The 25,818-nt window shown below is 56.9% G+C and overlaps 10 protein-coding genes across 10 annotated transcripts; 5 read left to right on the forward strand and 5 right to left on the reverse strand.

Moving 5' to 3' along the window:
• Nucleotides 1–11: 11 nt before the first annotated feature.
• N657DRAFT_614222 (uncharacterized protein) lies at nt 12–1,475 on the reverse strand (the record flags this gene model as incomplete). The annotated part of the gene is made up of 1 exon (XM_062790430.1): nt 12–1,475. The coding sequence occupies exon 1, from the start codon at nt 1,467–1,469 to the stop codon at nt 12–14; it is 1,458 nt and encodes a 485-aa protein (XP_062649743.1). The 5' UTR covers nt 1,470–1,475.
• A 435-nt stretch (nt 1,476–1,910) lies between these two features.
• On the reverse strand, nt 1,911–3,941 carry N657DRAFT_568382 (TRM-domain-containing protein; the record flags this gene model as incomplete). The annotated part of the gene is made up of 1 exon (XM_062788582.1): nt 1,911–3,941. One exon carries the CDS (start codon nt 3,939–3,941, stop codon nt 1,911–1,913), a length of 2,031 nt encoding a protein of 676 aa, XP_062649744.1.
• An 875-nt stretch (nt 3,942–4,816) lies between these two features.
• N657DRAFT_568673 (uncharacterized protein) lies at nt 4,817–5,578 on the forward strand (the record flags this gene model as incomplete). The annotated part of the gene is made up of 2 exons (XM_062788605.1): nt 4,817–5,314; nt 5,372–5,578. The coding sequence occupies 2 exons, from the start codon at nt 4,817–4,819 to the stop codon at nt 5,576–5,578; spliced, it is 705 nt and encodes a 234-aa protein (XP_062649745.1).
• Nucleotides 5,579–6,399: 821 nt separating this feature from the next.
• On the reverse strand, nt 6,400–9,616 carry N657DRAFT_569056 (ARM repeat-containing protein; the record flags this gene model as incomplete). The annotated part of the gene is made up of 6 exons (XM_062788635.1): nt 6,400–7,439; nt 7,485–8,771; nt 8,821–8,911; nt 9,008–9,289; nt 9,345–9,434; nt 9,488–9,616. The coding sequence occupies 6 exons, from the start codon at nt 9,614–9,616 to the stop codon at nt 6,400–6,402; spliced, it is 2,919 nt and encodes a 972-aa protein (XP_062649746.1).
• A 567-nt stretch (nt 9,617–10,183) lies between these two features.
• Nucleotides 10,184–10,627, forward strand: N657DRAFT_654454 (LSM-domain-containing protein; the record flags this gene model as incomplete). The annotated part of the gene is made up of 4 exons (XM_062794507.1): nt 10,184–10,324; nt 10,378–10,404; nt 10,456–10,524; nt 10,574–10,627. The coding sequence occupies 4 exons, from the start codon at nt 10,184–10,186 to the stop codon at nt 10,625–10,627; spliced, it is 291 nt and encodes a 96-aa protein (XP_062649747.1).
• Nucleotides 10,628–10,752: 125 nt separating this feature from the next.
• N657DRAFT_642743 (nagb/rpia/CoA transferase-like protein) lies at nt 10,753–11,589 on the reverse strand. The gene is made up of 2 exons (XM_062792399.1): nt 11,467–11,589; nt 10,753–11,419 (listed from the first exon to the last, which is right to left on the reverse strand). The coding sequence occupies exons 1-2, from the start codon at nt 11,582–11,584 to the stop codon at nt 10,767–10,769; spliced, it is 771 nt and encodes a 256-aa protein (XP_062649748.1). The 5' UTR covers nt 11,585–11,589; the 3' UTR covers nt 10,753–10,766.
• A 515-nt stretch (nt 11,590–12,104) lies between these two features.
• Nucleotides 12,105–15,525, forward strand: N657DRAFT_614235 (OPT-domain-containing protein). The gene is made up of 2 exons (XM_062790431.1): nt 12,105–14,529; nt 14,579–15,525. Exons 1-2 carry the CDS (start codon nt 12,365–12,367, stop codon nt 15,480–15,482), a joined length of 3,069 nt encoding a protein of 1,022 aa, XP_062649749.1. The 5' UTR covers nt 12,105–12,364; the 3' UTR covers nt 15,483–15,525.
• A 379-nt stretch (nt 15,526–15,904) lies between these two features.
• N657DRAFT_591897 (uncharacterized protein) lies at nt 15,905–20,203 on the reverse strand. Its single transcript, XM_062789919.1, has 3 exons — nt 19,710–20,203; nt 16,884–19,354; nt 15,905–16,836 (listed from the first exon to the last, which is right to left on the reverse strand). Exons 1-3 carry the CDS (start codon nt 19,928–19,930, stop codon nt 16,178–16,180), a joined length of 3,351 nt encoding a protein of 1,116 aa, XP_062649750.1. The 5' UTR covers nt 19,931–20,203; the 3' UTR covers nt 15,905–16,177.
• Nucleotides 20,204–20,654: 451 nt separating this feature from the next.
• Nucleotides 20,655–22,206, forward strand: N657DRAFT_569154 (CoA-transferase family III; the record flags this gene model as incomplete). Its single annotated transcript, XM_062788642.1, has 5 exons — nt 20,655–20,828; nt 20,886–20,917; nt 20,969–21,095; nt 21,149–21,653; nt 21,701–22,206. The coding sequence occupies 5 exons, from the start codon at nt 20,655–20,657 to the stop codon at nt 22,204–22,206; spliced, it is 1,344 nt and encodes a 447-aa protein (XP_062649751.1).
• A 381-nt stretch (nt 22,207–22,587) lies between these two features.
• N657DRAFT_678998 (uncharacterized protein) lies at nt 22,588–25,654 on the forward strand (the record flags this gene model as incomplete). The annotated part of the gene is made up of 2 exons (XM_062796132.1): nt 22,588–24,249; nt 25,280–25,654. The coding sequence occupies 2 exons, from the start codon at nt 22,588–22,590 to the stop codon at nt 25,652–25,654; spliced, it is 2,037 nt and encodes a 678-aa protein (XP_062649752.1).
• Nucleotides 25,655–25,818: the final 164 nt, after the last annotated feature.

Below are 25,818 nucleotides of genomic sequence, written 5' to 3' on the forward strand. Positions count from 1 at the left end.
CTCGAAATCCATCAAATCAAGATCTTCAATCGCTCCCTTTCCTCTCTGCTTACCCGCATCCACCCGCCTTTCCCCATCTCGACAATGCTCCCATCAATACAGACCTTCCGCCACCTCGCATCCTCCTCCGCGATCGTCACCCTCACCTCTTCCACCTTCTCATACCCGACCTCTGGCATACCCACATGCTCCCCTTCCCGATACGCAGCCATCATGATCTCCATCGTTTTGTCGCCGCCCACATCCCCAAAGTGGACCAGCCTCAACTGCCCATCCAACGGCCGGCCGGCAGGAGAGATGGCAAACGTCTTCTCCAAGTTGGACACGAGCGTCGTAAGGACATAGTTAAACCTCCCGCCTCCTTCTCCGCCTGCATCATTGTCGTGGGCAGTACGGGCCGCCCTAAGACGAGTAAACGCCCCCTCACCACTCCGCCGGACGTCCACCGTGGCGTCATACGCATGCGACACCTTGAGCAACTCGGCGGCCGCCATGCCAAACCGCTTGTCGCCGTGCACACGGTAGGATGGGGTGTCGCTCTCCCAGACCAGGCTGGCATGAAAGCCGTAAGACGCGACGATGGCGCCGAGCAAGTGTGTAACGGGTGTTTCCCTTTCGTGGTCCTTGGTTGTTGCCGTCGCATCAACTTGTTCCGGCTCGAGCGGAGCGGAGATCAGCCTCGCGCCGGGTGAGAAGGAAGCTCTGAAGGTCGGGAGCTGGGCAGGGGTACCGTTGAGCAGGGTGCGGAGGCCCAGGACGAGGGGTGAGGGATGGGAAGGGGTGCCGGAGTAGTGAGGCTTGTGGAGGGAGTGGAAGAGTGCGTTTCCTGTTCCGAGAGGAAGTAGGGCGATCGTGGGCGCCAATGGCACGCTTGATGGGGGTGTGGAGTGGTCTAGCCCATTTAGAATATCTACCACGCCGCCGTCACCACTCAGGAGGATGACTGTCTTGTCCCCAGCGTCTCTATCTCTCCCCAACTCGCGGGCAAAATCCCGAATGGTGTTTGGGTTCTTGGTCACGGTGACCTGGTATCCTTCAGCTCCAGATTCTGCCGGCTTTAGTCCGACAGCAGCCAACAGCGGGCGTAACACAGTCTGGTAGAAATCCGGCGCCAGCCGGAGCCCTGAGCGGGTCGATATCACGACGTGCACATTGTGCGGCAGCCCCAAGTGTGGTGGCGGGAAATTGACTCGGTCCACCAAGAACTCGGTGAAATCCTTTGGCAGGTGTTTCTGTTGGGCAACCTCGAGGCTAAATGGCTTGTCCCCGTCTGATGTTGAGCCCTCAGAGAGTGAATAGATCAGATATCCGTCACCAGCCGCCTCCGATGCCTGCAGAGCACAGATGATCTGTTCGCGGGTCAAACTCGACGCGGCGTTTCCATTCTGATTTGTCAAGGGGTTGGGGCTGACATGTTGAGCCTCGTCATTGCTCGACTTAGCGTTTCCCGCTGGACTCTGGACCGCCATTCGAGCGTCTTTGTTCTGGCCGAGAGATATGACTGGTGACAATCCGAGCGGAATGAAGCGAAGCAGAAGTCTGCAAAAATTGCATGGAAGGGACACAACTACAGAAAAGAGGGAAATAGTCTTTCAAACTTGGAAGTGAATTCTTTAAATTTCTAATTCCCAGGCCAACGGCGCAGCGGCTGCCGCCTAGCCCCGTGCCGTTGAGTCAATTCTGGAGAGGGTGGGATTGCGTTATCGCCGCCGCGGGGCTCCGTCGAGTTGGGTGGGTGGGCCGAGGCAGTGGACTACAATGAGGTGGAGCAAGGAACAGCGCAGTCACTGACCTGTCTCGCCGGGTGTTCCTTCCGTCTGCGTGTGTTTGTATCACTCAGCGGCAGCGGCCGGATTCATCGGGGAAATCATGACTGCCTGGCTGCAAGCATTTTCACGAGACCCCAGCCGTCACTTCCCCTTGGCCCGGTTCATTGGACCCCAGTTCTCCCTTGGGTTCTCCTGGTACCGGACATATTTGCCCTTGTCCTGGTATCGTCCGAGTCGCTCGTCAAAAACAATTTCTTTGGGTTTGTTGGCATCATCTGCCGGCTTCGCATCAGACTTGGGGGAAGCAGGGCTGTCCGTTTCCTTGTCTTCATTCTTGTCATTTTTTGTCGCATCAGGCTTCGGACCCTCAGCTTTCGTTCCCAGACCCAGGAGCCGGTAAGCGACGCTGCCCGGCTTGATGTTTTCCTCTTTGACTGGCGCCTTTTGGCGGATCCATTCCCTGAAGACGTGCCAGATGACAGACCAGGGCGCATCCGTCTTCATGCTTCCGGGCTTACAGTGACTCCGAGTAACACGATAGCCGAGGCCGAGCAGGGCGCCGCGTAGAGCGGCCTCTGGAGGACTAGCACAATGCAGAACGCCTGACACTTGCGCGGGGTGGAAGAAAAAGGGGTACGGATCGATCGCCGCTAATTGGGCTTCAGTCAAGCTCTTCTTCAACTTCTTCGTGCCGTCGCCGTTCTCGCTCAACTGGGCCGCCATCTCTTCGGGGGAAGGGAGGAACTCTTCGAGCGCCGTCTGCAGCATACCCCTGATTCTTTCCTTTGTGCCGTAGATTTCGGGGGACGCTTCTTCTGCTTCCGCGATGACACTCTTGACGAATTCAGGCGAGTGGATGCGGCCCGCATACATCGGCCCTGCGAGATGCATCGTCGACCCGCAGTGCTCGCATGACGTGCCCGTCGTCGGAGCCCTGGTGAAGCCGTGCTTGTAGAAGATGCCGCTGCCCTTCTTGTTGGGCGCCGGCTTGTTTTTCATAAGAAGTTGCGTCGTCCAGGCGCCGCAGCCGCCGCCGCAGCTGTAGACGATCATGTTCTTGCCGCCCTGGAACTTTACCATCGACGGAGACTTGCGAATTCGGACAAATACTCTGCTGTAGAAGTCGACCGACAGCGACAGCAAGGGCTCCATGGCCAGGCCGTATCTTGCGGCCGAGGTCTCGATGGCGTGCAGAATAAGCCGTAAGCCGACCTCATGTGAATACCAGCCCTTCACAGGGATACCACCATACAGAGAATAGCATTTTTCCGGGTAGCCATTAGAAGCCCAAATGCCTGAATCAGTACAAGTTACGCACAGCAGTCCTCCGTCGTCGCGCACTGCCTGAACAGCGGCATCCAGAAAAGGTGCTGCGCTTCCATAGGGATCGAGGTCGATGATGTCGTACTTCTCACTCGGCCCGGGCTTATTCTTGGACAACGTGACTCGGCGAAGTTCACGAACGATAATGTCGTACATGTGGGCAAGTGCATCGTCAACCGATATGTTGATCTTGTCACGGAGCCCATTGTGAATAGCGTTGCGCTCAATCGCCTGGGCGGCAGCCTTGAGGATATCGTTTGCCGTCACGCTCGTGACGAAGGGTATTTCGTGGGCATAGCGCAGGGCTCGAAGGCCGCTGGCGGAGAGCGCATCGAGGATGGTGAATGTGATGGGTTGCTCCTTCTTCGCCTCGGTATCGTCAATCGCATGCGTCCCCAACTCAGTCTCCGCCGTCGTTTCCCCTTCGCCATACTGCTCGGTTTGCTCTCCGGGTGCGTCATCTCGTATCTCAATATCCACCTGTGCTTCAGCCGACTCGACGGCGTTTTCGCCCAGCTTTGGAGATTTTGCCGGCCGGCCGGTCTGAGTGTGCTCTTTCCGCTTCCTCTTTTTGTCGGCAAGCTTGCCAGCGCGGGCTCTGCTGGCGGCTTGCTTCTGCTGGATGCGCTCCTTTCCGTAGGCCTTCATGGCGAGGACAGTCAAGTCGCGGTTGAACTGCTGGATGGGGTTGTAGAAGACCTGCTGCACAGTCTGGCCTTTCTTCGCCGAGTCCTCGGGAATTAGAATGTGGGCGAGGCCCTCCTTGACAGTCGTGTAAGCGACATTGTTGTGCTTGATGCGCTGGCCCTCGGCGGGCGTCGCGCTGAGGTCGGCGATCGTGTCGGACATGGTGTGGATTGAAGCAATTGGTGCGTAATAGAGTCGTGGCAGTGACTTTCTTGTTACATATCTGGGGATGCACCAGAGGGAAGCGGCCAGCGGGCTCAGGCGCATCCGAGCAGCGGTACTGAGCGGTCGCAGTGTTGATCGTCAATTGTCCGGGACCAACCCATTGCCGGTTCCTGAATATTTCTGGAGTTCTGCCAGGCGGTGAGGCAACTATACTCAACCCTCAGGGTTCTTGCACTCATTTGACTCTGATCCTCCATGATGTCTCTTGATCTCATCATCATCTCCAGCCCGTTTCGCTTTCAAGTCTGGATTCTTCCAATCCAATACCAAACGGAGACCAAACAATAGGAATAGGCGAACAAATCTGCTGTCTCAAAGAACATGAACCCCCTCTGCCTCGCTCTGCAGAATCGGCGCAGGAAGTTGGTCCGGATCACTTGGGCAGCTTCCAGGTTGGCACAATGAGCCTTATCTTCCCTTGTAGATGACCGTCGCTGATGAGTTCAAGTTGGCAAGATGAACATTCAATCCAGCTCGCTCCTTCCTCCTCCTTTTCAAAACCTGCCTCTCGGCGGCTTGCACTTTCCAGTTCTCGGCGAAGGACATCTCCATGCCAGAGCGGAGTCGTCCTCAACTCAGTCTGAAGATGTTTCTCACCTTTTCTAAACCATCCACGGCTTCGTCTCGCTGATCCGACGTCCGAGATTTTCTAAGTATTGTACAACGGGTCTTCGACGTGGTAGCTGCCACTTCCCCTCGTTTCAACCCATACCATGAGCATGGCCTCCTCGAGCAATAACCAGAGGCAGCTAGGGACCCCTCCTGCCAACGGCAACCGGCTTCCAGACTCCGAGAAACAGCCCAGCAATCCCATGCCGCCGCCCAACCCCGGAAATGCACCGGAACCGAAGCAGTCACCGGGTGAGCCCCCCTTGCCCGTGCCCAGTGCCGGCCCGTCCGTCCAGCACCGCTTCCTCTCCCCGACCGAGTGGGCCCGCGTCGCCCACGGAATCGGCGCCATCCGCGAGGGCGAGGAGCACCAGGTCGTACACCCAACTTCTTGGTACTGGCCGCCCAAGGGCCTTCCGGACGGGTTGTACCGGGACGTGGTGAAGCAGCGGACAAAATACTGCATTGGCTTCCAGTTGCTCAGTTCGCTCCACTGGTTCCTGATGATCCTTCAAGTCATGGTCGGCGCCGCGCTCACCGCGCTCGGCTCACTGTCTACGCGCCATTCGACCCCCATCACCCTGCTGGCGGCCGTCAACACGCTTGGTGCTGGCCTGATCGGCTTGATGCACAACAGCGGCCTGCCAGACCGGTACCGCATGGACAAGGCTCAGTATATCCAGGTTGAGGATTACATCAGGGTGCGCTCTTTTCTCGATGTCTTGTTTGGCCCGCACATTGCGACTGACCGGATACAGGAAGTGCTGGACACGGGCGTTGTCGAGGCTCAGCAGAAGGTAGAGGACGTTCTCAACGAGTGCTTCACCCGGTTCCAAAAAGCCAGGGCGACGGTGCTATGCAACAAGCCCGAGGTGTACAACAGTTCTGCGACTCCTGGAAACAATAACGTCATGGTCTTCCCCCACCCATCCATACTTGTACGTGCTCACCAAGACCGCAAATAAAGACAGCAGCGAGCCAACGCGGGACAGGACGACGAACCGAGAGAAAGGGATGGGTATTAAACGTATGAGCCATTAGCTCCTCCAATCGGGCATATCACATTTAGGAGGATTATTACTGGACATGTCTAGATGCGGGTTGTCAGAGCCTCCATTTCATCTGGTGGGAGCTTTATCAGCTTTTAGTGGAACGGGAAATTAATGAGCCGAGCTCGTCATATGAGAACAGAAGAAACACATGCCAAAACCCATAAAATCGCCGGCAATCACGGATCCGTATTATAGAATCTTTAGCCAGCTGCTAAATTCAAGTTACTCGTCTTGATTGCTCGTCGCCAACCACCTAATGACAGGCTGCCGCCATGTCCTTTAAGTTTGGATATCAAACTCAACAGCGAAGATACCTCTACAGGCAAATACTTATGCATGGTTAGTATGCAGCGCTCATTGTAAGCTTCCTAAATCCTCCAACCTTTCTCCATCTGCTTTTGGACATCCCCCTTACCACAACCTGGTCCACCGCACATTGTCCCATCCGTCCATGGCTGATACTTCACCTACGTACATAACACGTCTACATCACTGCTTCTTCCCGAAGCAAGAATCGCCCAAATGTCGGGGCGCGCAGTCCATTCCATCCCATCCATTCCGTTCCTGTCTAATGCGTGTCTTCGGGGCCCCTTCCAACCTACCACTCACCTACACAGTATTCTCGTCTCGCCTTGAATGAGAGAGACACGGACATCGCCATGCGCTCAGTGCATCGCATTGGCAAGACCGCACGCCACCGAAGACATGCATCTGCATCAACCCCTCAATGGATCCTAACCCTCAAAGTGAAACCTCGCCGCCTCAAGCTGGCCCAGCCCGTCGCGGGGCGCCACATACCGCCTCCGGTACGTATTCGTAAAGTCCTGCAACAGCACGCGGATCTGCCTGACATTAGCCGGGTCCGACCCCTGCAGCTTCTCCTTGATCTTGGCCTGCAGGCGGTCCGCCTCGGCGGCCGTCATGGTGCCCTGGGGGAGCATCCGCACCGTGCGGTCGATCCATGTCGCCGTCTCGGCGGGGAGCAGCTCAAACATGCCCAGCAGCACGCCGCTGCCGTCGGCGAAGCAGTCGCGCGGAAAAGTAATCATCATGCCGGCGAGCGTCTGCTTGACAAGGGCTTCGCCCTGCGAAAGCAGAAGCTGCTTGACAACGTGGCGCAGCTGTTGGCCGGCGGGGCCGAAATCGCTGCCGGATGCGGCAGGGTTCGGCCCTCCGTAGGTGAGGAGATCGCGGATATAGTGGAGCGCCGCCGAGACCGGCTCCTGTTTCTCCAGGGCCAGGGAAGAGATGGCTGCTTGGAAGATGGGGGTGAACAGAGCGGAGGGAATGAGCCTGGTCGGGTAGTAAAGGAGGGCGTCAATGAGGAGACGGTAAAAATCCTCAATGACGTCGGGAAGGTCGACAGGCGGCAGGTCGCTCATAATCCGCAGCACGCTTGTCGCCTGGGCCTCAAAGAATACATAGATGTTCTCGGTGATGCTCTCATCCACGTGCTCCCTGTCCTCGGAGAACTCGCGAAGAATAGCGCTCGTGGCCCAGAGGAAGCAGCCCTGTTTTGACCGTGCGAACCCCTCAGCCAGTTTGTTGGCAAGAGGCCCTAAGAGAGGCGTTATGGCTGTCCGATATGAGATAACCATAAACCGCCAGCACCGGCAGACGCGCTCGCAGATGGGGACAAAGTCGCTGAGATTGTCGAGGATCGTTGACAAGATGGGAAAAACTTCTTGCCAGTACTTGACCGCCGGATTTTCGGCGTTGGCGGGAATGTAGGGTACCACATGTTGGACGAAGAAAGTAAGGAGGTTTATGTGATCTAACATGTCAATACCACGTCATATTGATGGGGCAGGTAACTTACCGGCAAGATCGAGCTTCCCCTTTTGATCGGTGGCGGTGTTTGCCTTGACCATCAACCGCTGCACCAACGGATCGCAGTAGAGCTTGAGGAGCTTGTACAAGTCCTCAGTCTTCTGGACGCCAACAACGTAGGCCACACCCTCGGTGACTTCCTCCTTGCTTGAGACTGGGAGCTTGTCTAGAATCTGGTCGTAGAATGCCTGCAGTTGGATAACCTGCGAACCGAGGAGCTGCTTGCAGTCGACACAGAAGTACATGAATGCTTGAGCCGCCGCACGTAGGATTTCTAGTGAGTCGGTTTGGAAGCTCGAGACAATGTACTGGAACTGGGGCTCCAGGAAGTCGGGGTGCGCTGCAGTCCACTCGGTGTAGCGGCCGAACACCATGATGGCGGCGAACCGCAGCTTCTCATTGCTGATGGGGATTTGAACCAGAAGCGGGAAAATCTGAGGCAGGACGCTGCTGTCGTCCGGCTCCACCATCCGGCCCATCGCCCGCATTGCAAAGAGAGGCGCCTCGAGCGACTGCCAATGGGGCACCGACGTCTGCGTCGCCTGGCTGCCGTATTTCTCCTGCCACAGCTTAATCGCGTTGTGCACCTTAGTAAGGCAGGCGGTAACGCCCATGACCTCGCAGGCGTCCTTGAGGGTGTCGCCCATGTGGTGCCGGAATTCGCGGAACTTCTCCTCCTGCTCTCGGTCGCCGTCGAAAAGATCAAGGTCGTTCGGGTTGTCGGAGTACGGGTACTCGAGCTGTCTGAGCATGATGTCGACAAGCTGGGCGTACACATCGATAAGCTGCACCCGAGCCTCCATGTAGTGGTCCAGGGTCAGATACTGCTTAAGTTCGTACCAGAACGAAAAGGTATAACCAATGGCGTCTCTCTCCTTGTCCCTCGCGCAGCACTCAAGCAAGCAATCGACCAGGGGACGGAAATGCTGAGGCTGGCGAGCGATGATCAAGACCCAGGATTCGCCAGCATCGGCAAACACCCTGGTGATAGCCTTGAACCCCTCCGTATCGTCGTCGTCCACCAATGCTTGGATGCGCGGCCTGAGCTCGAGCACCCTTGGGAGCAGGGCCTGGATCGTTTCGAGGTTATCGTCGACATCCTTGGTTTCCCTGCAGATGATGCCGAGGCAGTCGGCCGCAGCCAACAATGACTTGTCGTCTGTCACGCCATGCAGCACCGCATTCATCAGAGGCGAGTTAACGATAACACTGACGGGGACCTCCCGAAGCCACGAGCTGATGCAGTCAAAGAGCTGGGGGTTGGTCGCAGCAGCGGCTGGAAACGTTAGCGGCATTAGGTTAGTTTAGCGGGAAGGGGCACTCACGCGACGACTGGGCATAGTTGACGAGCAACTGCACAACCTGTTTGGCGTTGTCCGCCAACAGCTCCGATGTCCGTTGGGCAAGGTCTTCTTCCTATCATGAGAGAATTAGACACTAATTCTATGTCGATCCGCGGACATGGGATGTCGAGGTGGTTAAAGGCGAGTCGTGATATCTCGATCCACATACAGACAAGGTGATCTTTCGGCCTTCCGTGACTTCTTCGGGAAGCACTCGCAGGAAGTCCAGGATGCAGGCGTGGCTCGCGACGTCGTCCCCGAGCGTTGAGACAACGGTGGGCAGGACGTCCTTCCATGTCTGCATCTGGATGGCAAGGATCGCGAGGCACACGCATAGCTGAACCCGGACCGGCTTGGGACCCGGCGCGAAGTTCTTCAGGAGCAGAAGGATCTGGCTGCGCAGAGCAGGCAGGTCGGACTCGGAAATTTGGGTCCCGAGGTCGTATGTGATCTTACAACGTCAGCATCCGCCTCCCATGCTTGCCAATCGCTCGATTTCCATGTACCTTGCCCTTCAGGGTGGTCGCGGCGAAGAGCTGCGCCTCCGCCTCGGTGGAGTTTTGAAGTATCGATATCGTCGTGGTCCAAGCATCGTTCTATGACGATTAGCAAGTCTTCTTCCTTTAATAGCCGGACGACGCATACTGACCGATTTCTGAAACCTGCCCAAGTAATCGACGGCGACCTTCTTCTTCTCAGCGTCCCCACTTCGCATGGTCAGCATGGCTGCCAGCACGTTGGGGACGGAAAACGTTTCCTGAGGTCCATTCGACGCCATCGTGAAGGATATGGTAGTCGTGGAAAGATAGAATTTGCTGCCGGGTCGCGGGTATCGAAAGTGTTGTTTGCGACGGCTGCTGTGAGCTGCAAGAACAACGTGCCCCTCCCTCCTGCTCAACTCCCCACCGACTCTGAAAGACGAAGCTCGAGAAACCGCTGGAAAGGGAGGTGGTGATGAAACGGCGGGTTCTGTGTCGCCACGTTTTTCGCTCAAGCAAAAGGGGTGGCCGTGGAGTTGGAGTAAAGCGGGATGGCCTGGCGCGGTCAACACTTAGACCTCAGAGTCAGGTAATTTCTGGCGATGTTTGGCAGGTTGCAACCGCAACAGCAAAACGGAGATGTCAGGCTGCCTGGTAATCATTGCCCCACCAACGTGACGGGAAGCTTAAAGATTGGAGGGGCAGGCGCACGGACCAGATGGTTTAGTTTTCGGCCTCCGTTTCGCAGCCGCCAAACTCCGCTAAATCTCCAGGCTCTGATTTCACGACACACCTGCCGCGACAAGCATCCAGCAAACGAATCCACCATAGCGTCTCACCTCCCGGAACATCATCAACAGCACACAATGACTGGTAGAGGTGGTGGCGGCGGTCGCCGGGTTCTGTTGCCGCCAATCAACTTTCTTTTCCGCCTCCTGCAACAGCGCCAGACGGTCCAGATTTGGCTCTACGAGCAGCTATCCATCCGTATTGTTGGCACTATTCGGGTGAGTGGCTCAGCCGTCATTGGGACTGACAGCGGTACTGACGCACTATTCAGGGCTTCGACGAGTTCATGAACCTTGTTGTGAGTTGCGCATCATCCTAGCCGAGATGACCCTATCTGACCAGACTCTAGATCGACGATGCCGTCGAGGTTAAGCAGATCACCAAGACGAACGATACCGAGACGAGGAGGCCGTTGGGGGTACGTTGTTATCGTAGGCTTATTGCGACAAAATGCTGATTGAGCGCAGCAAATTCTGCTGAAAGGCGACAACGTCTCCCTCATCCAGAGCTTGTCTGGGTGAGGGGCTGGCAACAGGGTGCTTCCAAGGCCAGACAGGAGCATGATATGACGACTTGATCTACACCGTGTCAAATCTGGCACATACTACAAAATGGGATACCAGGGGAGACGGGGCAGGCGCACGGCAAGACGGTGTGGAATCAATCTGTTTCATTCAAAGGAGCAGCGGCCAGCGGGCCCTTGATGTCGCCGTTGCCGAGGACGAGGCCGTTCAGTGGTTGATCTAGGGGACCAACAGGTACGGGCCCCTCGGATGGAGATAGGAACTGCTCAGACAGGGCTAAGCCAAGAAGTAATGCAGGGAACTCTTGCTGCCCAAGCGAAGTCGCCTTTAGCCTGTGCCGAAAGAGGAAGTAGTCATAGAAGCCTTTGCCGTGTCCGAGCCGCCGGACGGCGCCGTTGTCGGGCTCGATGTCGAAGGCAACCCCAGGCATCAGGACGAGGTCCAGCAGAGTGCTGTCAGAGTGCTGGATGTCGGGGTCGCCTAGTACTCGCTGCCTCTCAGGAATGGTCGCCGGATCGATGCTCGGGATCCCCCACTTGTCTGGCTGCAGCGATTCGTAGTCGGCGACGTCTCTCAGACGAACCATGTCCATGATGCGCGCGGGAAGACCGGGGCCCGCGGCCGGGTTTTTGTAGAGATAGGGGATGAAGACGTCTTTGCCGGCCCGAAGCGCGTCCCTCACAATGGCATCGGTTTGAATTTCACCGGTGGGCATGGAGAGAAAGACGCTGATGCGCTTAGCGCTGCGATAAGCGTCTAGTGTTTTGAGCGTCTTGAACACGGTTGAGCCTGACGATGCTTAGCTGAGGCCAGCATGGGGTAACGGATGCCGGTACTTTGTGATAGTATTGAGTTGTGTGAGACATCCTTGAGCTTCAGCTTCAGGGCAGCTCGGAGGTTGCGCTTGGCGACGTTCAGCGGCGCGGTTGCGTTCATCTCTGCCGTTTGTGACATTTGGAAGTGACTGAGTTGTTGCCTTGGTTGTTGAAGCAACTCGTGCCAGCTTTCCAAAGTTGTGCGACTTGTATGCGAGTTTTGAGTGGTGCTGTGACTGGTGTTGATCGGCAGAAAGTGAAATGCGTGGGCTGCTGCAACGCACTGTGTATGTTACAATTACAAGTACAAGAATCCGTGCCATACGGATTATTGCTGTAATCTACGGAGTACTCTTACGTCCCTGCCTTTTTCTCCAAAGTCGGCGGCACCACGACGCTGCATGGCGCCAACATGCATTGTCAACAGACGCCACTTAAGAATGCCTAGTTCCCAGACGAGGAAAGGTTTCTAGCAGACATCAAACCGCGATACACAATACTGGCCTCGCTTTACCCCAGTGTTCCTCCAGCCTGCCGGGTGTGGGTCTGCAAAGCGTGTATTTACAGTTCCATCAATGCCAAGGGCGCCACTTCCGGGGTCCCGGCTTGGTAGGTATTCCAAAGACTGGGACTCAATTGTGACGACAAGAAGCGATCGTCTCATCCAGTGTCATCCAGCTGCTGACAGCGCAGCTTGATGCCTTACATATAGGTACCTGAGCTGCACGGCCAAGCTCGAACTGGAGTTGAGACACAATTGTGCGAATCCTTCCATTCAATGCCATCCTACCGCTGCCTTTGGCACTCTCCTATCGACGTCATACCCAGGTTCTAGGCCCATGTCTCGCATTGCGGCTGCACATGGGGCTTCCGACCAGTCACGCCTGCATTTATACAAAGCTCCGGCGCAGGCAGGCCTATGACACTTCCCGACGGCAACACCACTGGGCCGAACAGGCATCTCGAGGTTGTCCAAGGAATTCCTCTGGAATCCTTGGCCTCGGGATCCGCACTCGGACAAGGACCCACGCTGCTCACCCCCGGGCTTGCTTCCCCTCATCTCCACAACAACGAGCCGCTGCTATCATCGCACGACCGCGCCGAGCTTCGAAGTGCCGATCCCTATGGCCGCGGACCCGACTCGACAGCGGCAACGGCGGACGAGACCGAGACCGACTGCCCGGCCGACCCGGAGCCGACACGCGAACTCATGACCAAAGACCCCACTACGCTGCGCGCGGCCGCGGGCTTCACCGGTCCGTCGTATGGCTCCATCGACCCGCAGAATTCATATGACAGCACTGGTGATGAGAGCACCGCCCCCTCCCCGGTGCCGTCCCGGAAGCCCTCCGATGCAAGCCGAGATTCGATTAGGGAATTCCGAATAAGAAGACGCGGGGATGGCTCCCATTCCAGGTCGTCTACCTTGAGAAAGACGCCGAGACGGTCTGAGGAGCTCGGGGGATCTACCACCATTGGTGGACTTGAGGGCCGCTTCGGCACCACAGATACACCCCTTCTGAACGACTTGGACAAACAGCGCGAATCCGCAGACGAAGACGAGGAGCAGTTCTTTTCGGTGCCCGACTCGGACATCGACGATGAGGACGATCCGCCCGACAACTCTCCCTATGCCCAAGTCCGCGCTTCCGTCTCGCCCACCGACAACACAAGCCTCTCAATCAACACGCCCCGGATGTGGGCTCTTTCTATCCTTTTCTCCATTCTCGGATCCTCGACCAATTTGTTCTTCTCCCTGAGATACCCCAGTGTTGCAATCACTCCCGTTATAGCGTTGTTAATGGTACACCCGCTTGGTCTTTTATGGGACTATCTATTGAAACGCTCCGATGATCCGCCTGAAGAGTATGTTGACGGTTTCCGTAGCGACAATGCGTCGACAGCCAGCACAGAGGACCAACCTCATTTCGTCCCCTGGGAGCGCAGGAGCAGACTCGATCGCGTGCGGCTGTGGTTGGCACAGGGCCGCTGGAACGAAAAGGAGCATAGCTGCGTTTATGTCAGCAGCAATGTGTCGTTCGGCTTCGCCTTTGCCACCGATGTCATCGTCGAGCAGACGCAGTTTTACAAGCAGGAAGCCAGCATTACCTACCAGCTCCTGCTCACCCTATCCACGCAGATTCTAGGCTACGCCTTCGCTGGCCTCACGCGGCGCTTCCTGGTCCGGCCGAGTGGCATGATTTGGCCTGGGACCCTCATGTCGGCGGCCATGTTTACCACCCTCCATAAGGAGGAGAACAAGGAGGCCGACGGCTGGAAAATCAGCCGGTGGAAGTTTTTCTACGTTGTCTGGCTAGGCGCCTTCCTCTTTTATTTTCTGCCGGGCCTCTTGATGCCCGCCCTCAGCTATTTCAACGTCATCACCTGGTTCGCCCCTGAGAACGTCGTCATTGCCAACCTGTTCGGCGTTGTCTCCGGCCTGGGATTGTTTCCCCTGACTTTTGACTGGGCACAGGTAGCCTACATTGGCTCACCGCTGTTAACCCCTTTTTGGGCAGCCATGAATGTGGTCGGCGGTCTCGTCCTGGTCATGTGGATCGTTGCGCCCATCGCATACTACAGCAACTGGCTGTACTCGGCGTACATGCCGATTCTGTCGTCAGCCGTCTTCGATAACACCGGGAATGTGTACGACGTCAGTAAGGTTCTTACCGAGGACTTTTTGTTTGATCGGGAGGCGTACTCCAAGTACAGCCGTGTGTTCCTCCCCATCACGTACGTCCTGAGCTACGGGGTGCAGTTTGCCGGACTGGCCTCGCTTCTTACGCACACCATCTGCTGGCATGGCAAGGACATATGGACGCAGTGGAAAAGGTCACTGGAGGAGCCGTCTGGAGAGCCAAAATGGGGTTACCAGCCAGTAACCAATTCAGGCGAATCGTCAGCCAGCGCATCCAACGGACATGACCGACGGGCAAACAGATCCTCAACGAGTATCGACAACCTCATGAGCCGCGAGGATGTCCACAATCGTCTGATGAAGAGATACAAGGACGCACCGATGCTGTGGTATCTGACGACGTTCATCTCAATGACGGCAATCGGCATCTTTGTCGTTGAATAGTGAGTTCCCCCGTGTAAACGAACTGTTGAACCATTGCTGACATCCCAGTTACCCGATCCACCTCCCGTGGTACGGCCTCCTCCTCGCCCTCGCCATTTGCACTGTTCTCTTCATTCCCATTGGCATTGTCATGGCCGTCACCAACCAGCATTCATCCATCTACCTCATCTGCCAGCTCATTGCTGGGATCATCTTCCCCGGTCGCCCCGTCGCCAACATGGTCTTTGTCACGTACGGCTACATCTCGTCCGCCCAGGGCATCAAGTTCGCCGCCGACCTCAAGCTCGGCCACTATATGAAGATCCCCCCGCGGATTCTCTTCACTGTCCAGATCGTCGCCACCATCATCTCCTCACTCACCCAAATCGCCGTCCTCAACTGGATGTTCATCAACATTCCGAACATTTGCACCCCGCAAGCTTTGAACGGCTTTACCTGCCCCATTGCACGGGTCCACTTCAACGGCTCCATCCTCTGGGGTGTCGTCGGCCCGGCCGAGTTCTTCGGCCCCGGCGCCACCTACCGGCCCCTGGTGTGGGCCTTTGCCGTCGGCGCCGTCCTGCCCCTTCCCCTGTGGCTGTACGCCCGCAACCGCAGGCACTCGCTCCTCCGAAAAGTCAACCTACCCGTCTTGTTCGGCTCGCTCGGCTGGATCCCGCCCGCGACAGGATTGAATTTTTCCGTCTGGGCTCTGGTCTGTTACGTGTTTAATTACCTGGTCAAGAGGCGCGCGCCGGCGTGGTGGGCCAAATACACCATGACGCTGAGCGCGGCGCTGGATTCCGGCCTGGCGTTTGGCATTGTCGTGGTGTTCTTTGGGTTTGTCTATTCGGGCGTCATGAACGGGTTCTCGTGGTGGGGCACGGAGGTGTATAAGCGCGGGTGTGACTGGCAGGCGTGTGCGTATAGGAGTGTGCCAGAGCGGGGCAGGTTCGGGCCGGATGTTTGGTAGTAGGGCTTGGGACAAGGAAAGGGGGAAACTGTGGTGAAGGGGGAAACTGTGGTGAAGGGGGAAACTGTGGTGAAGGGGGAAACTGTGGTGAAGGGGGAAACTGTGGTGAAGGGGGAAACTGGTGAGGGTGGCGATGGAAAGGGGGTGAGAGAGAAAAGGGAGGCGCAGGCATTTCCAAGATATATCAGTGTGCGATGCGTTGTATGGCGTTACTTCACGATGCAAACCAGGGACAAGATATGCATTGGACGGTTCCAATGTTAGCTCAAGGAAGAGTCTGTATACCATGAAGAAGATATCGGTCGTAGAGAAGGTACACAAATGACTCGCGAGACAAGACGGAACACATGGTTCAACAATGTAGAAGGTTCCTGGATCACTGAAATTGTATGTATAGGTGAGGGATTGGGATGAGCTAAACCGCCGTTCACATTGTTCCTGGCTAGGAACCCACACTCAGAGCAATAGGTTGTTGAGTTCAAGCCAATTGAAAACATCTGCTACCTTAGAACACCAGCTACGGTATCCAAGTCGAGGGAGGCTGCTATGAAGGAGGAAACCAGCCCAAGTGAACGTCCATATTCGCCCGCTTATGCACAGCTAATAACCAAGGCCCGCCCTCAGAACAGAAACAAGGAAAAAAGAGACGACGTCGCCATCGGCAATGAGTGTGTGTATACATAAGAGGTACCGCCTCACCCCTCCGCCCCCTTCTTATCCACTACCGCTTTCAAAACCTCAAGATGCTCCTCGGTAACGCGGATCGCCTCCCTCAGCTCCCGCTCATCCATCCTCTCTTCCCTGAGCCTTTCCTCCACCGTCCTCGGGTCAACGCTACGCTTTCTCAGCGGCGGATCCGTGCCCAGCCTCTCTAACCCCGCCCGCTCTTCGATCCACCGCCACAGATCGCTCTCCTCCCGCCTCCACATCTCCTCGTACGCCGCCAACCGCTGTGGGGCGTTGGCGTACGCCGGATCGTGAGTATACAGCGGGGCGCCCTGGCGGGTGCCGAAGCCGAACCACGACGCCACCAGCAGGCCGACAAGCAAGCCGTAGACGACATTGCCCGTGAGGATGGACCTGATCGTGTCGACAACGGGGCTGAGGATGGGGCGCACGGGCTCAAAGAGCCCCCAACTCTGCTTGGCCGAGACATTGACTACGCTCTCGGCGTCGCTAGCCGGGGTGGAGGCCAGGGCGGACTTGCTCTTTCGGCTGCGCTTCTTACCGCGGACGGCTGCCCCGTTCAGCGCGCTGCCGGACCGCGCGCGGGACGAGACGGCGGCTCTGAGTGTGGCAAAGAGGTCCTTGCAGTACTGGGCTTGGCCGTCGTTTGCGCCGCGTTCAATGGGGCCTGAGCAGTCAACAGAAGTCAATGCAAAGTTGGGGCGGGTAGCTTACCCTTAATCCAGCTCTTGCCAGACCATTCAATGAGGTTGCTGATCTGGACGCGGGTACCATTCTTCTCGGCCCAGGTGAGGCAATACCTGGTCTTCACGACGAATATGTTGCCGCTCGGGACATCGGGATTCTGGGTGGTGACGAGGATATGAACCGACTTCTCGAGATCGAACTGATCGAGTTGCTCCGTGACAATGCACTTTGTCTGTTTTGGCCCTATCGAGCCTGACAGCGGTTTGATGTAAGTTAAGTTGCGCGTCCTGATCTCGTCAGTCAAACCGCGCTTGTCCTCCATCTGAAAATCAGTGCACTTCTGGTCCGTTGTGAGCCAGCGGCCCATCCAGGCTGCGGATGCCGGGCCGAACAGCATGTTGTACACTTTGCCCAGGGGCGCGGGGATAACGTCGTCGCCCAGAACCTTCTCGAAATGCGCGGCTACATCACCGCAATCGGTGGGCGCATGGGTCGCAGGTCCTGGGAAGTCGGCGCCGCCTGTTGGTACGCCATCTTCGGCCTTCTCGGGGGGCGCCATCCCGCCCGATACCTTCCGAGAACCATTCTTGTCGGCTACGTCTGAAACGGGGCCGTCGGGCGGTGGTGCAGCGGCTTCAACGCCACCTTCGTCCTCATCCTCGTCATAGATGTCTTCGCCGTCGTCGCCCTCATCGTCGGAGCCTGATACACTATGCGTTCCTACTGCAGACACGGACTCGGCATCCTCCACTTTCTCGGTGCGATCGCCGCCTGGCTCCTCTAGCCGGACGCCGTTAAGTGAGCTTTGAAGGTGAGGGTGCCCAAGCTTCCAGATTTTGATGATGAGGTCGTAGGTAGTGTCCCGGCTGGCAAACGAGGCAAAGATGTGCTTCGCGTGCAGCGTGGAGATCTCGAGGCCGTTCTTGAACACGAGGGCAGTGCTGCGTTTCTCGACGGCCACAATCTCGTCGAAGCTCATGACGAGCGTCGTAACCCATCCGAGGATGTTGCTGCTGAAGCACAGGTGGCCTTCGGATATGTACAAGCGTCCATGTGCGAGAATCTCGCGCTGCAGCGCACAACTGTAGTCTTCGATCAAGTAGTCGTCATCTGGCACGCTCTTGAACAGGGCGTGGAAGTCGCGGTTGCGCTTCTTGTTGGCAACGGCGAACCCTGTCAGCTTCGGGCCGCCGGCTGTAGGGTTGATGAGTGATGAATTAGCAGCAGCAACGGCGGCGCCAATCGTGCTTGTGGCGGTGGTACCGTAGGTTGCAACACTGCTGCCACGCTTTCTACGATGACCGATGGCGCTGCGGATACTGCCGCTGCGATGAATGCCGGTCTTACCCTCATATACGCTCCCGGCCGGCGGTGTCCGATCCCCGCCCGCAGGTTCGTAAGCAGATCGAGGCCGGGAGTCATGGACTTCATCCGGGTGTTCAGTGTCGACAGCATGGGCTTCTGCCGGTGCGGATTCGGACCGCGCTCGCGGTTCAGTGTCGGCGAAGCGTGCAGCAACAGGACTCGGTGCTGCACTGGGGGTGTCGACGATGCCCAGATGGCTGAGGCTGAGGTCACCCGTGCCCAGGGTCTTCACGGCCGGCTCCTTGGGCTCAGTAGAAGAGGCTTGCTGGGATGCTACCGACTCCACCTCAACTGTGTCTTGTGCCCTGTCAGCCCCGTCCCTTCCCTGGGATGGTTCTTTGTTCCTGCTGGGACCCTGGGCAAGGGCTGGTATTGTGGTACTGAGTTGGTTGGCAGTGTTTTGCACGGCAGAAAACATGGAGGAGAAAAAGGTGGCAGCAGCATTGTTCGGCGATGCTGGAACATTCTCGGGGGTCGGCGTCAGGGGCGGAACAGCGCTGGTGGAGAGCTTGGACGGGCCAGCATTGGAGCCTGCCCTCCGTCGTTGGGTGCTCATGTTCCCCGGAACGACTGCATCAGCCGGGCGGCGCGGAATCTCGGATGTCGCAAGATCCTGATGAGGATCGGTCGGCGTAGGCGGAGTATTGACGATCACGGGAGGCGGTGCGTCTTGCGGCGGTGTTCGAGGTGGCGCTTGCAACGGCTCGAGCTTCTGGCCTCGTGAGAGGCGACGGCTGCGGCCAGCAGACGGTTTGGGCGCAGCTTCGGAACTCTGGACGGGCACAGCTCCAGGTTTACGGTCGGTGGCTGGGCTTTTTTCGTCGCCCGAAATCTTCTTTAGCTTGAACGCGTCTCTTAAGCGGTTGCTCGACGAGGACCGCTTCGACCGAAGTTCGGGTGGCCCGAAGCTGGTCCGGCTTCGTTCGAGTGGCGCAGCGGATTCGAGGCTATTGGAGCTCTCGCGAGGTAATGTTGATGCCCGGGCGGAGTCGTTGCCGTCCGTCACCGGCGGCTCTGGCTGTGCAAGGAGCGACGATGTCGTCGAGTGGCCGACTCGGGATGAATGGGCCGAGATGGCGGTGGAGCGACGGTCGGGACTGTAAGCGATCGGATGTGATGTCAGTTGTTGTGTGCTTCTGCGACACACCAGGACAAGCCCCTAGAGATACACAAAGGAAACGTTGTTCAAGAAGGACGAATGCGGCTTGACCCGGAATTTGAAGAGAACGAGAAAGTTCTAATAAGAGGGAGTGAGACTGACGACGAGGGGCCAACGCCTGGCGGAAACGCCGCCCGGAGGAGGCGCAGAGCATCGAGAGCCAAGGTGGAGGTGGGACCAAGCTCCCAACTACAGCGAATACGTGCATTGGGAGGAAATACGCGTATGCGTTCCACACCTAAGCTGACCAGCACCTGCTCGACGTCCTGATGCTAGGAACTAATCGGAAAAAGGGTAAAAGGTCAATTGCAGAATGAATTTTAACTCACGGTTCCGAAAGCAATTCGGAGACAGCACCGTCGGTGTTGCTGCTCTTGAGGCTGCTATGGAGCGAGTTGGCGTCACTGCCGGGGGTGCCGTTGGAGCTCTGTGGCGCACCATCGTCGCTGGTGCTGACTAGATCCGTCGCCGACAAGGCCTTCTTGCGCCGCCGTTTCGCTGCAATTGACTTGGGAAGAAACTTGTCGAGGCCGTCGGATGGACTGTCCATTATGTCCCAGGCAGAGCTATGAGAAGGGCGTGTGGTGGTCGTTACTTTGAGACGCCGTGTTCCGAGACAGACTATGTCATCATCATGACGCCAGGACCAGTCAATGCCGGTGAATGAGCCGCCAGAGGGTCGCAGAAATGTAGATGGGACAAAGAAGGAGCGGCGTGTTATGTGCTAGCCAGAGTATATGGAAAGATGAATCTGAAACTTGGCTGGCCTGTGTGTTGAATGAGCACACTCCGTACAACCCCTCTATGTTTGATGCTGCCATCTGTGCCTTGTTCTGTCAGTTACGCAATTGTACGAATACCGGCCCCATGCTGTCTCTGCTCTTTCTCAAACACCAAGAATCCCCACTTTTTGGCTGCCGCACTCCTCGGACCCCTATTAACATTGACACACCTTGATCGGTTGGATAGTCACACTTCTTATCCCATCTGTTTGGCCGCAACTTAGCATTGATACAGTCCGTCGCCCCCGATGATAAATGATGAGCGAGAGACGGGTAAAATCAGGGGTCTCGCCGATCCGCCTTGTTACCTCGGCTTTTCAAGCACAAGTCCGGGCGGAAACCGGCGGTAACAGACTTTCGGCCCAAGGTTCTGAGGCTTCAGCTGTTCTGCCCCCATTCCCAATGCCCAGGATGAGATAATCTTTCTTGTCCGGATTAGCCCGCATCATTTCCCCTGCGATCTGAATAGCTCATCAATTGACATCTTCTGCCATGACTCGGCCATTGAACTTTTGTCGCCGTGCACTCCGGCTCGGCTCAAGGCGGATCCCGGGGTCCAGCGCGTCCAGCCGTCGTCTGTTCTCCGTCTCGGTCGCGGCCTCGGCCCAGGGGTCACTTCCGCTCGAGGGTTACCGCGTGCTAGACATGACAAGAGTCCTTGCAGGAGTAAGACCTACCATGACTTTCGACGCGCCTAAGGACCGGCTGACGCATTGCGACTAGCCGTACTGTACTCAGATCCTGGGGGATCTCGGGTAAGCCTCGTACATGTCCTGATGGGCCGCCGAGTGTTGACATCCCCTGAGAGCAGAGGTGATCAAAATAGAGCATCCGATCAGGGGCGATGATACCCGTGCTTGGGGGCCGCCGTATGCCTCGTACAAGTCCAGTTCACTACAGGACGGCCCTGGCGAGTCGGCCTATTTCCTCGGCGTAAGCCACTTGTGAAGTGTATCAGTCTTGGGTACACACTAACCCCTGCATAGGTCAACCGAAACAAGAAATCTCTGGCTCTATCTTTCCAGGACCCGGCTGGCATCGAGATTCTCCACAAACTGGCCGCCAAATGCGATATCCTCGTCGAGAACTACATTCCTGGCTCGCTCAAGAAGTACGCCCTCGATTTTGAGACGATCCACAAGATCAGTCCGGCTCTCATTTATGCGTCCATTACAGGGTACGGCCAGACGGGCCCGTACTCGCAGCGGGCCGGATACGATGTCATGGTGGAGGCTGAGTTTGGCTTGATGCACATCACTGGCAGCAGAGATGGGCCGCCGGTCAAGGTGGGCGTGGCAGTCACGGATTTGACGACCGGTTTGTACACCAGCAACAGTATCATGGCCGCCTTGCTTGCGCGCGCCAAGACCGGCAAGGGCCAGCACATTGACGCGGCTTTGAGCGACTGCCAGACGGTCACGCTGGCCAATATCGCCAGCAGCTGCCTCATCAGTGGGGAGAAAGACAGTGGGCGGTGGGGGACAGCTCATCGTAAGTAGGACAGTCCTTCCAACCACTGAACTCACTAACAGACGCAGCTTCCATCGTTCCATATAGGTCCTTCAAGACCAAGGATGGCGACATCCTCTTTGGCGGCGGAAATGATCGTCTTTTCGGAATTCTCTGCGACGGACTTGGCCGACCGGAATGGAAGGAGGACCCAAAGTACAAGATCAACGCATCTCGAGTCGCCAACCGTGATGAGCTCGAGGCTGAGATTGAGGCGATTACCGTGACCAGGACAACCCAAGACTGGCTGAACGTGTTTGAGGGCAAGGGGATGCCGTATGCGGCGGTCAACGATGTTATGGGGACACTGACGCATGAGCATACCAAGGCCAGGAACATGGTGGTTTCGGTAGAGCATGCGGACTGCGGGCCCATTAAGATGGTCAACACGCCCATCAAGTTCTCGGAGAGCGAGCCCAAGATCCGGAGCCCGCCACCAACCCTCGGTCAGCACACAGACGAGATCCTGCGGGAGCACCTCGGGATGGATGAAGCTCGGATTACCGAATTGAGGAAGAAGGGTGTTATTAGGTAGTGACAACACAATCCCTTAATCACTCTTCTATTGGAAGCAAGCTGCTTGGTTGTTGACTCCAGCCCCTGAAATCCAGAATGGACGTCCACAGGGGTTGGGAGTTAAGCACGTGAAAGTCACGTGAAAGTAGATAAATCGTCAACCTCACGACTTCCGCCTCATTTTATCTGCAGCAGCGACACCGTTTTTGAGCAAAAACCATCAGACTCCCAATCGGTTACCTCGTCAATATTGTGAGAATACCATACTCAGCAGATATCGAGCTACTCGTACAATACATCTCCTACCGCGGTGCCGCGCATCTTCTCCTTAAACATCACAATCACCTGCCCATACACCAATTTGGCGTTGTCTCTCTTCAACATCCTCCTCGCCTTCACCATGACAGAATCATCGGACTCGGAAGCTCAGAAAGATGAGATGGAGAAGAACACGTCACAGCTGGCTGCGGGTCCAGCTCCGGCACCCACCGAACCTGCAGCAACATCCGCCGTTTCCTTCCAACCTACCCGGCCCCTGTACATTCCGCAGTTTACCGCAGCTACCCAGATGATTCTCAAACGGATGAAGGGCGAGCCCAGCAGTCTTAGTGCGGCCTTGTCACAAGCCGCTCGTTCCCCGTCCCTCACAGCCGGCATTCCCTCGGCAACTTATGAAGATGTCAAGAGGCGCCTAGTCATGGGCATGACCACCTCGACCCAGATGACGATACAAATGCCCGCCGCACCCCCTATCCGGGTCCCGTCATCTGCTCTTCCAGCGCCCAGAACAGCCGCTGCAAGACCACCGAGCAGCACAGTCGGCATGAGCGCCATCAGGAAGGTTACGGCTGGCCTGACAGCCTCCTCCAAGCCGTTGCCTATCAAGCCCGCCATCTCCAAGATAAAGACTCTTTCCTCAGAAAGCAAGATCAAGAAGACAAAACCCTCCACCGGCCCGCGTGGCCCCAAACGCAAACGCACCAAGTCTCAAGCCGTCGACGACGACTCTGCCGACGAAGCAGCCTCATCCCCCACCACCTCCTCCTCCAGCAATTCATCCACCCCTGAACCCCCTACCTCAACCCACTTCGATAGCAACTCAACCACGTTTTCCACCCCCCCAATCCCGCTGACAATGACCAAATCCGGCCGCCAGGTCCTCAAGCCAGCCGCCTACAACCCGGCCGCCATGGACGCCGCCAGCAAGCGGGCCCGCGTGCCCGCCCACCACTACGGCAAGCGCACCGCCGAGCAAGCGCTGTGCCGCAAGTGCAGCCGCATGCACAGCCCTGCGGCCAACCAGATTGTGTTTTGCGACGGGTGCAACGACGGCTGGCACCAACGGTGTCATGACCCCTGGGTCGGGGACGATGCCGTGCGGGATGAGGGGCGGGCGTGGTTCTGTAAGACCTGTGCGTTGAAGCGGGAGCGGAGGGGGAAGGGCGAGCAGCAGGGTGGTGGTAACACTAATACCAACGGTGGTGGTGGGAGTGGGAGTGGGAGGGTCGGAAAAGGGGAGAGGGAGAACCAGAAAGAGAGCTGGGCGGGGAGGCCGGCGGCGGCAAAACGGGCTTATCTGTCGACGCTGCCGCAGCGGGAGCTGGTCGGGTTGCTGATGGCGTGTTTGGAGGCGCATCCGGACCTGCCCATCTTCCCGGTTTCGCTGGGCGGTGAACACCACCAAGCGAGTACGGAGCCCGGGTCGCTTTTCGCGGGGACTACGACCGAAGGCTTGTTCTCACGCGCCGAGACGCATCCTACGGGCCAGATCAACTACGTGAGGAAGGTTGTGGGGAACGGAGCGGGCAAGGGAGGGAAAAGGAGGTCGGCGTCTGGTGGGAAGGGAAGTCAGAAAGAGGAGAGCCAGGAGAGGATGAACGAGGAGGATGAGGAGAGTGATCCGCTTGCTGCGCTGTGGCCGCGGGCCGGGATGGGCATGTACGCCCGCCTGCCGCCGGACATGGAGGATGATGGGCGGCTGGTGGATGTGGGGGACTTTGAGGCGTTCAGTGTCATTGTCTATGATGAACGGGGGAGGAAGATTGAGGAGAATGGCATGAAGGTGTAACTAATAGGAGAGGTATCGACGGTGTACTATCCAACAGCTTCAACGAAGCCGGGAGGTATAGGCGCGGTGATAATAGACACAACTGGAAACAATGCTTCTGCATTTCAACCTAGCACACGGCTCCGGTCCGAAGTGCCTACGCAATCAGCGTGTATGTTCAATGGGTATTCGACAAGCATCGATTATTTAACACGGCGTTGTTTGTTTTTCGCACCATCTCACACATACCATTACTATCTCTCACTCTGATTTTCACTTTTACTCAACAGTGGACGGTGCAGTCCTACACTTTTGCGAGCATGGCCACTCCCAACAATTACGTCGCGTACAAGCGCGCGACACTAGCCATCTGCTGTACTGGTTCATCCCCACGTCTAACGGCATTTTCAAGGCGTTGGCTATACCTGACGATGGAGCTGTGCAGGTGAACACAACGGGAGAGATTACTGTCGCGAGCCTGGTGTCTCTGTGCCGCCTCATCGCGAAGCACGTCACCGCCGTGCCGCCCGCCATCTTTCGTTTGTTCCGCGCCGTCATTGACGCCCGCACTCAAACCTACCGAGCGTTCACCAGATCGTGGCCGAAAATCCAGACCCGGCCATCGAGAAAAGCAATCTGACCCATAAGCATGTAAGCAACAATATTATTTGTGTGTGGACAATTATCCCCAATTGGACCCTCCCGACATGTTTCAAGTTTGGAATCCCCGATTCCATGCTGACAATGTTGGTACTCTAGTTCATGGATGATTTGATTGAGGCTTCCACACTCTAGGAGGGAACAACTGGTAGCCCGATGTCACGACAGACAGCGATGATGTTGACACCGACAATTCCCACATCAAGGACAACCTCGATCGCCTTGTTCTGCTCAACAAGTTTGGTGCCCTTGACTCTGGAGAGATTCCGAAGATGAGGCCACCAGTGATCATCAGCCCGCGAGAGGTCCTAGCCATGACCCGAGGAGGCGCAAGCAGGCGAGAACCGGCAAGGGAAAGAAGTGCAAGTGAGAAACGAAGCCCAAGAAACAGCAGCAGCCCCAACCCGCCAAGGAAACGCGCCTGAATGACCTTCCGCTGGAGAGCTGCCGCATCCTCCAGGATACCGAAGACGTTTCTATCGACTACTTGGTGGCTAGCTACGCCCTCATTCGACAGTGGTGTTGCTATCAGGCGTACTTGCAGGGCGTATGGGGCGAGTGTGCCTACGATGGCTTGAACACTGCGGTTGCCGGCGCTGTTTCCAACTTGGCCATCGCCATGATCCAGCGATCTGCAGCGGAGACGTTTGTCGGCTTCCCTGGCGACGACGCTTATGAGACCGTTATACAAACCATGACTGAGGGTGACCCGGAGAAGGCACAGGGCATTCTCAAACTGTCCCGTCTGAACGTGGCGTAACGGCGAGGTCGAGAAGGTTCAGACCACTGCCATTGGTGTCAAGAAGCAGTTCATGATTCATGCCTATCGCCACTTGATCGACTTTCTCGAGGACTCAAAAAAAAAAGAAAAAAAGGCACGCTCGGGTAAACCGACGAAGCGCACGCTCGCCGATATTCACGACT

The sequence above is a fragment of the Parathielavia appendiculata genome (assembly GCF_033297405.1).
Source record: "Parathielavia appendiculata strain CBS 731.68 unplaced genomic scaffold N657scaffold_3, whole genome shotgun sequence".
NCBI classification, from domain to species: Eukaryota; Fungi; Ascomycota; class Sordariomycetes; order Sordariales; family Chaetomiaceae; genus Parathielavia; species Parathielavia appendiculata.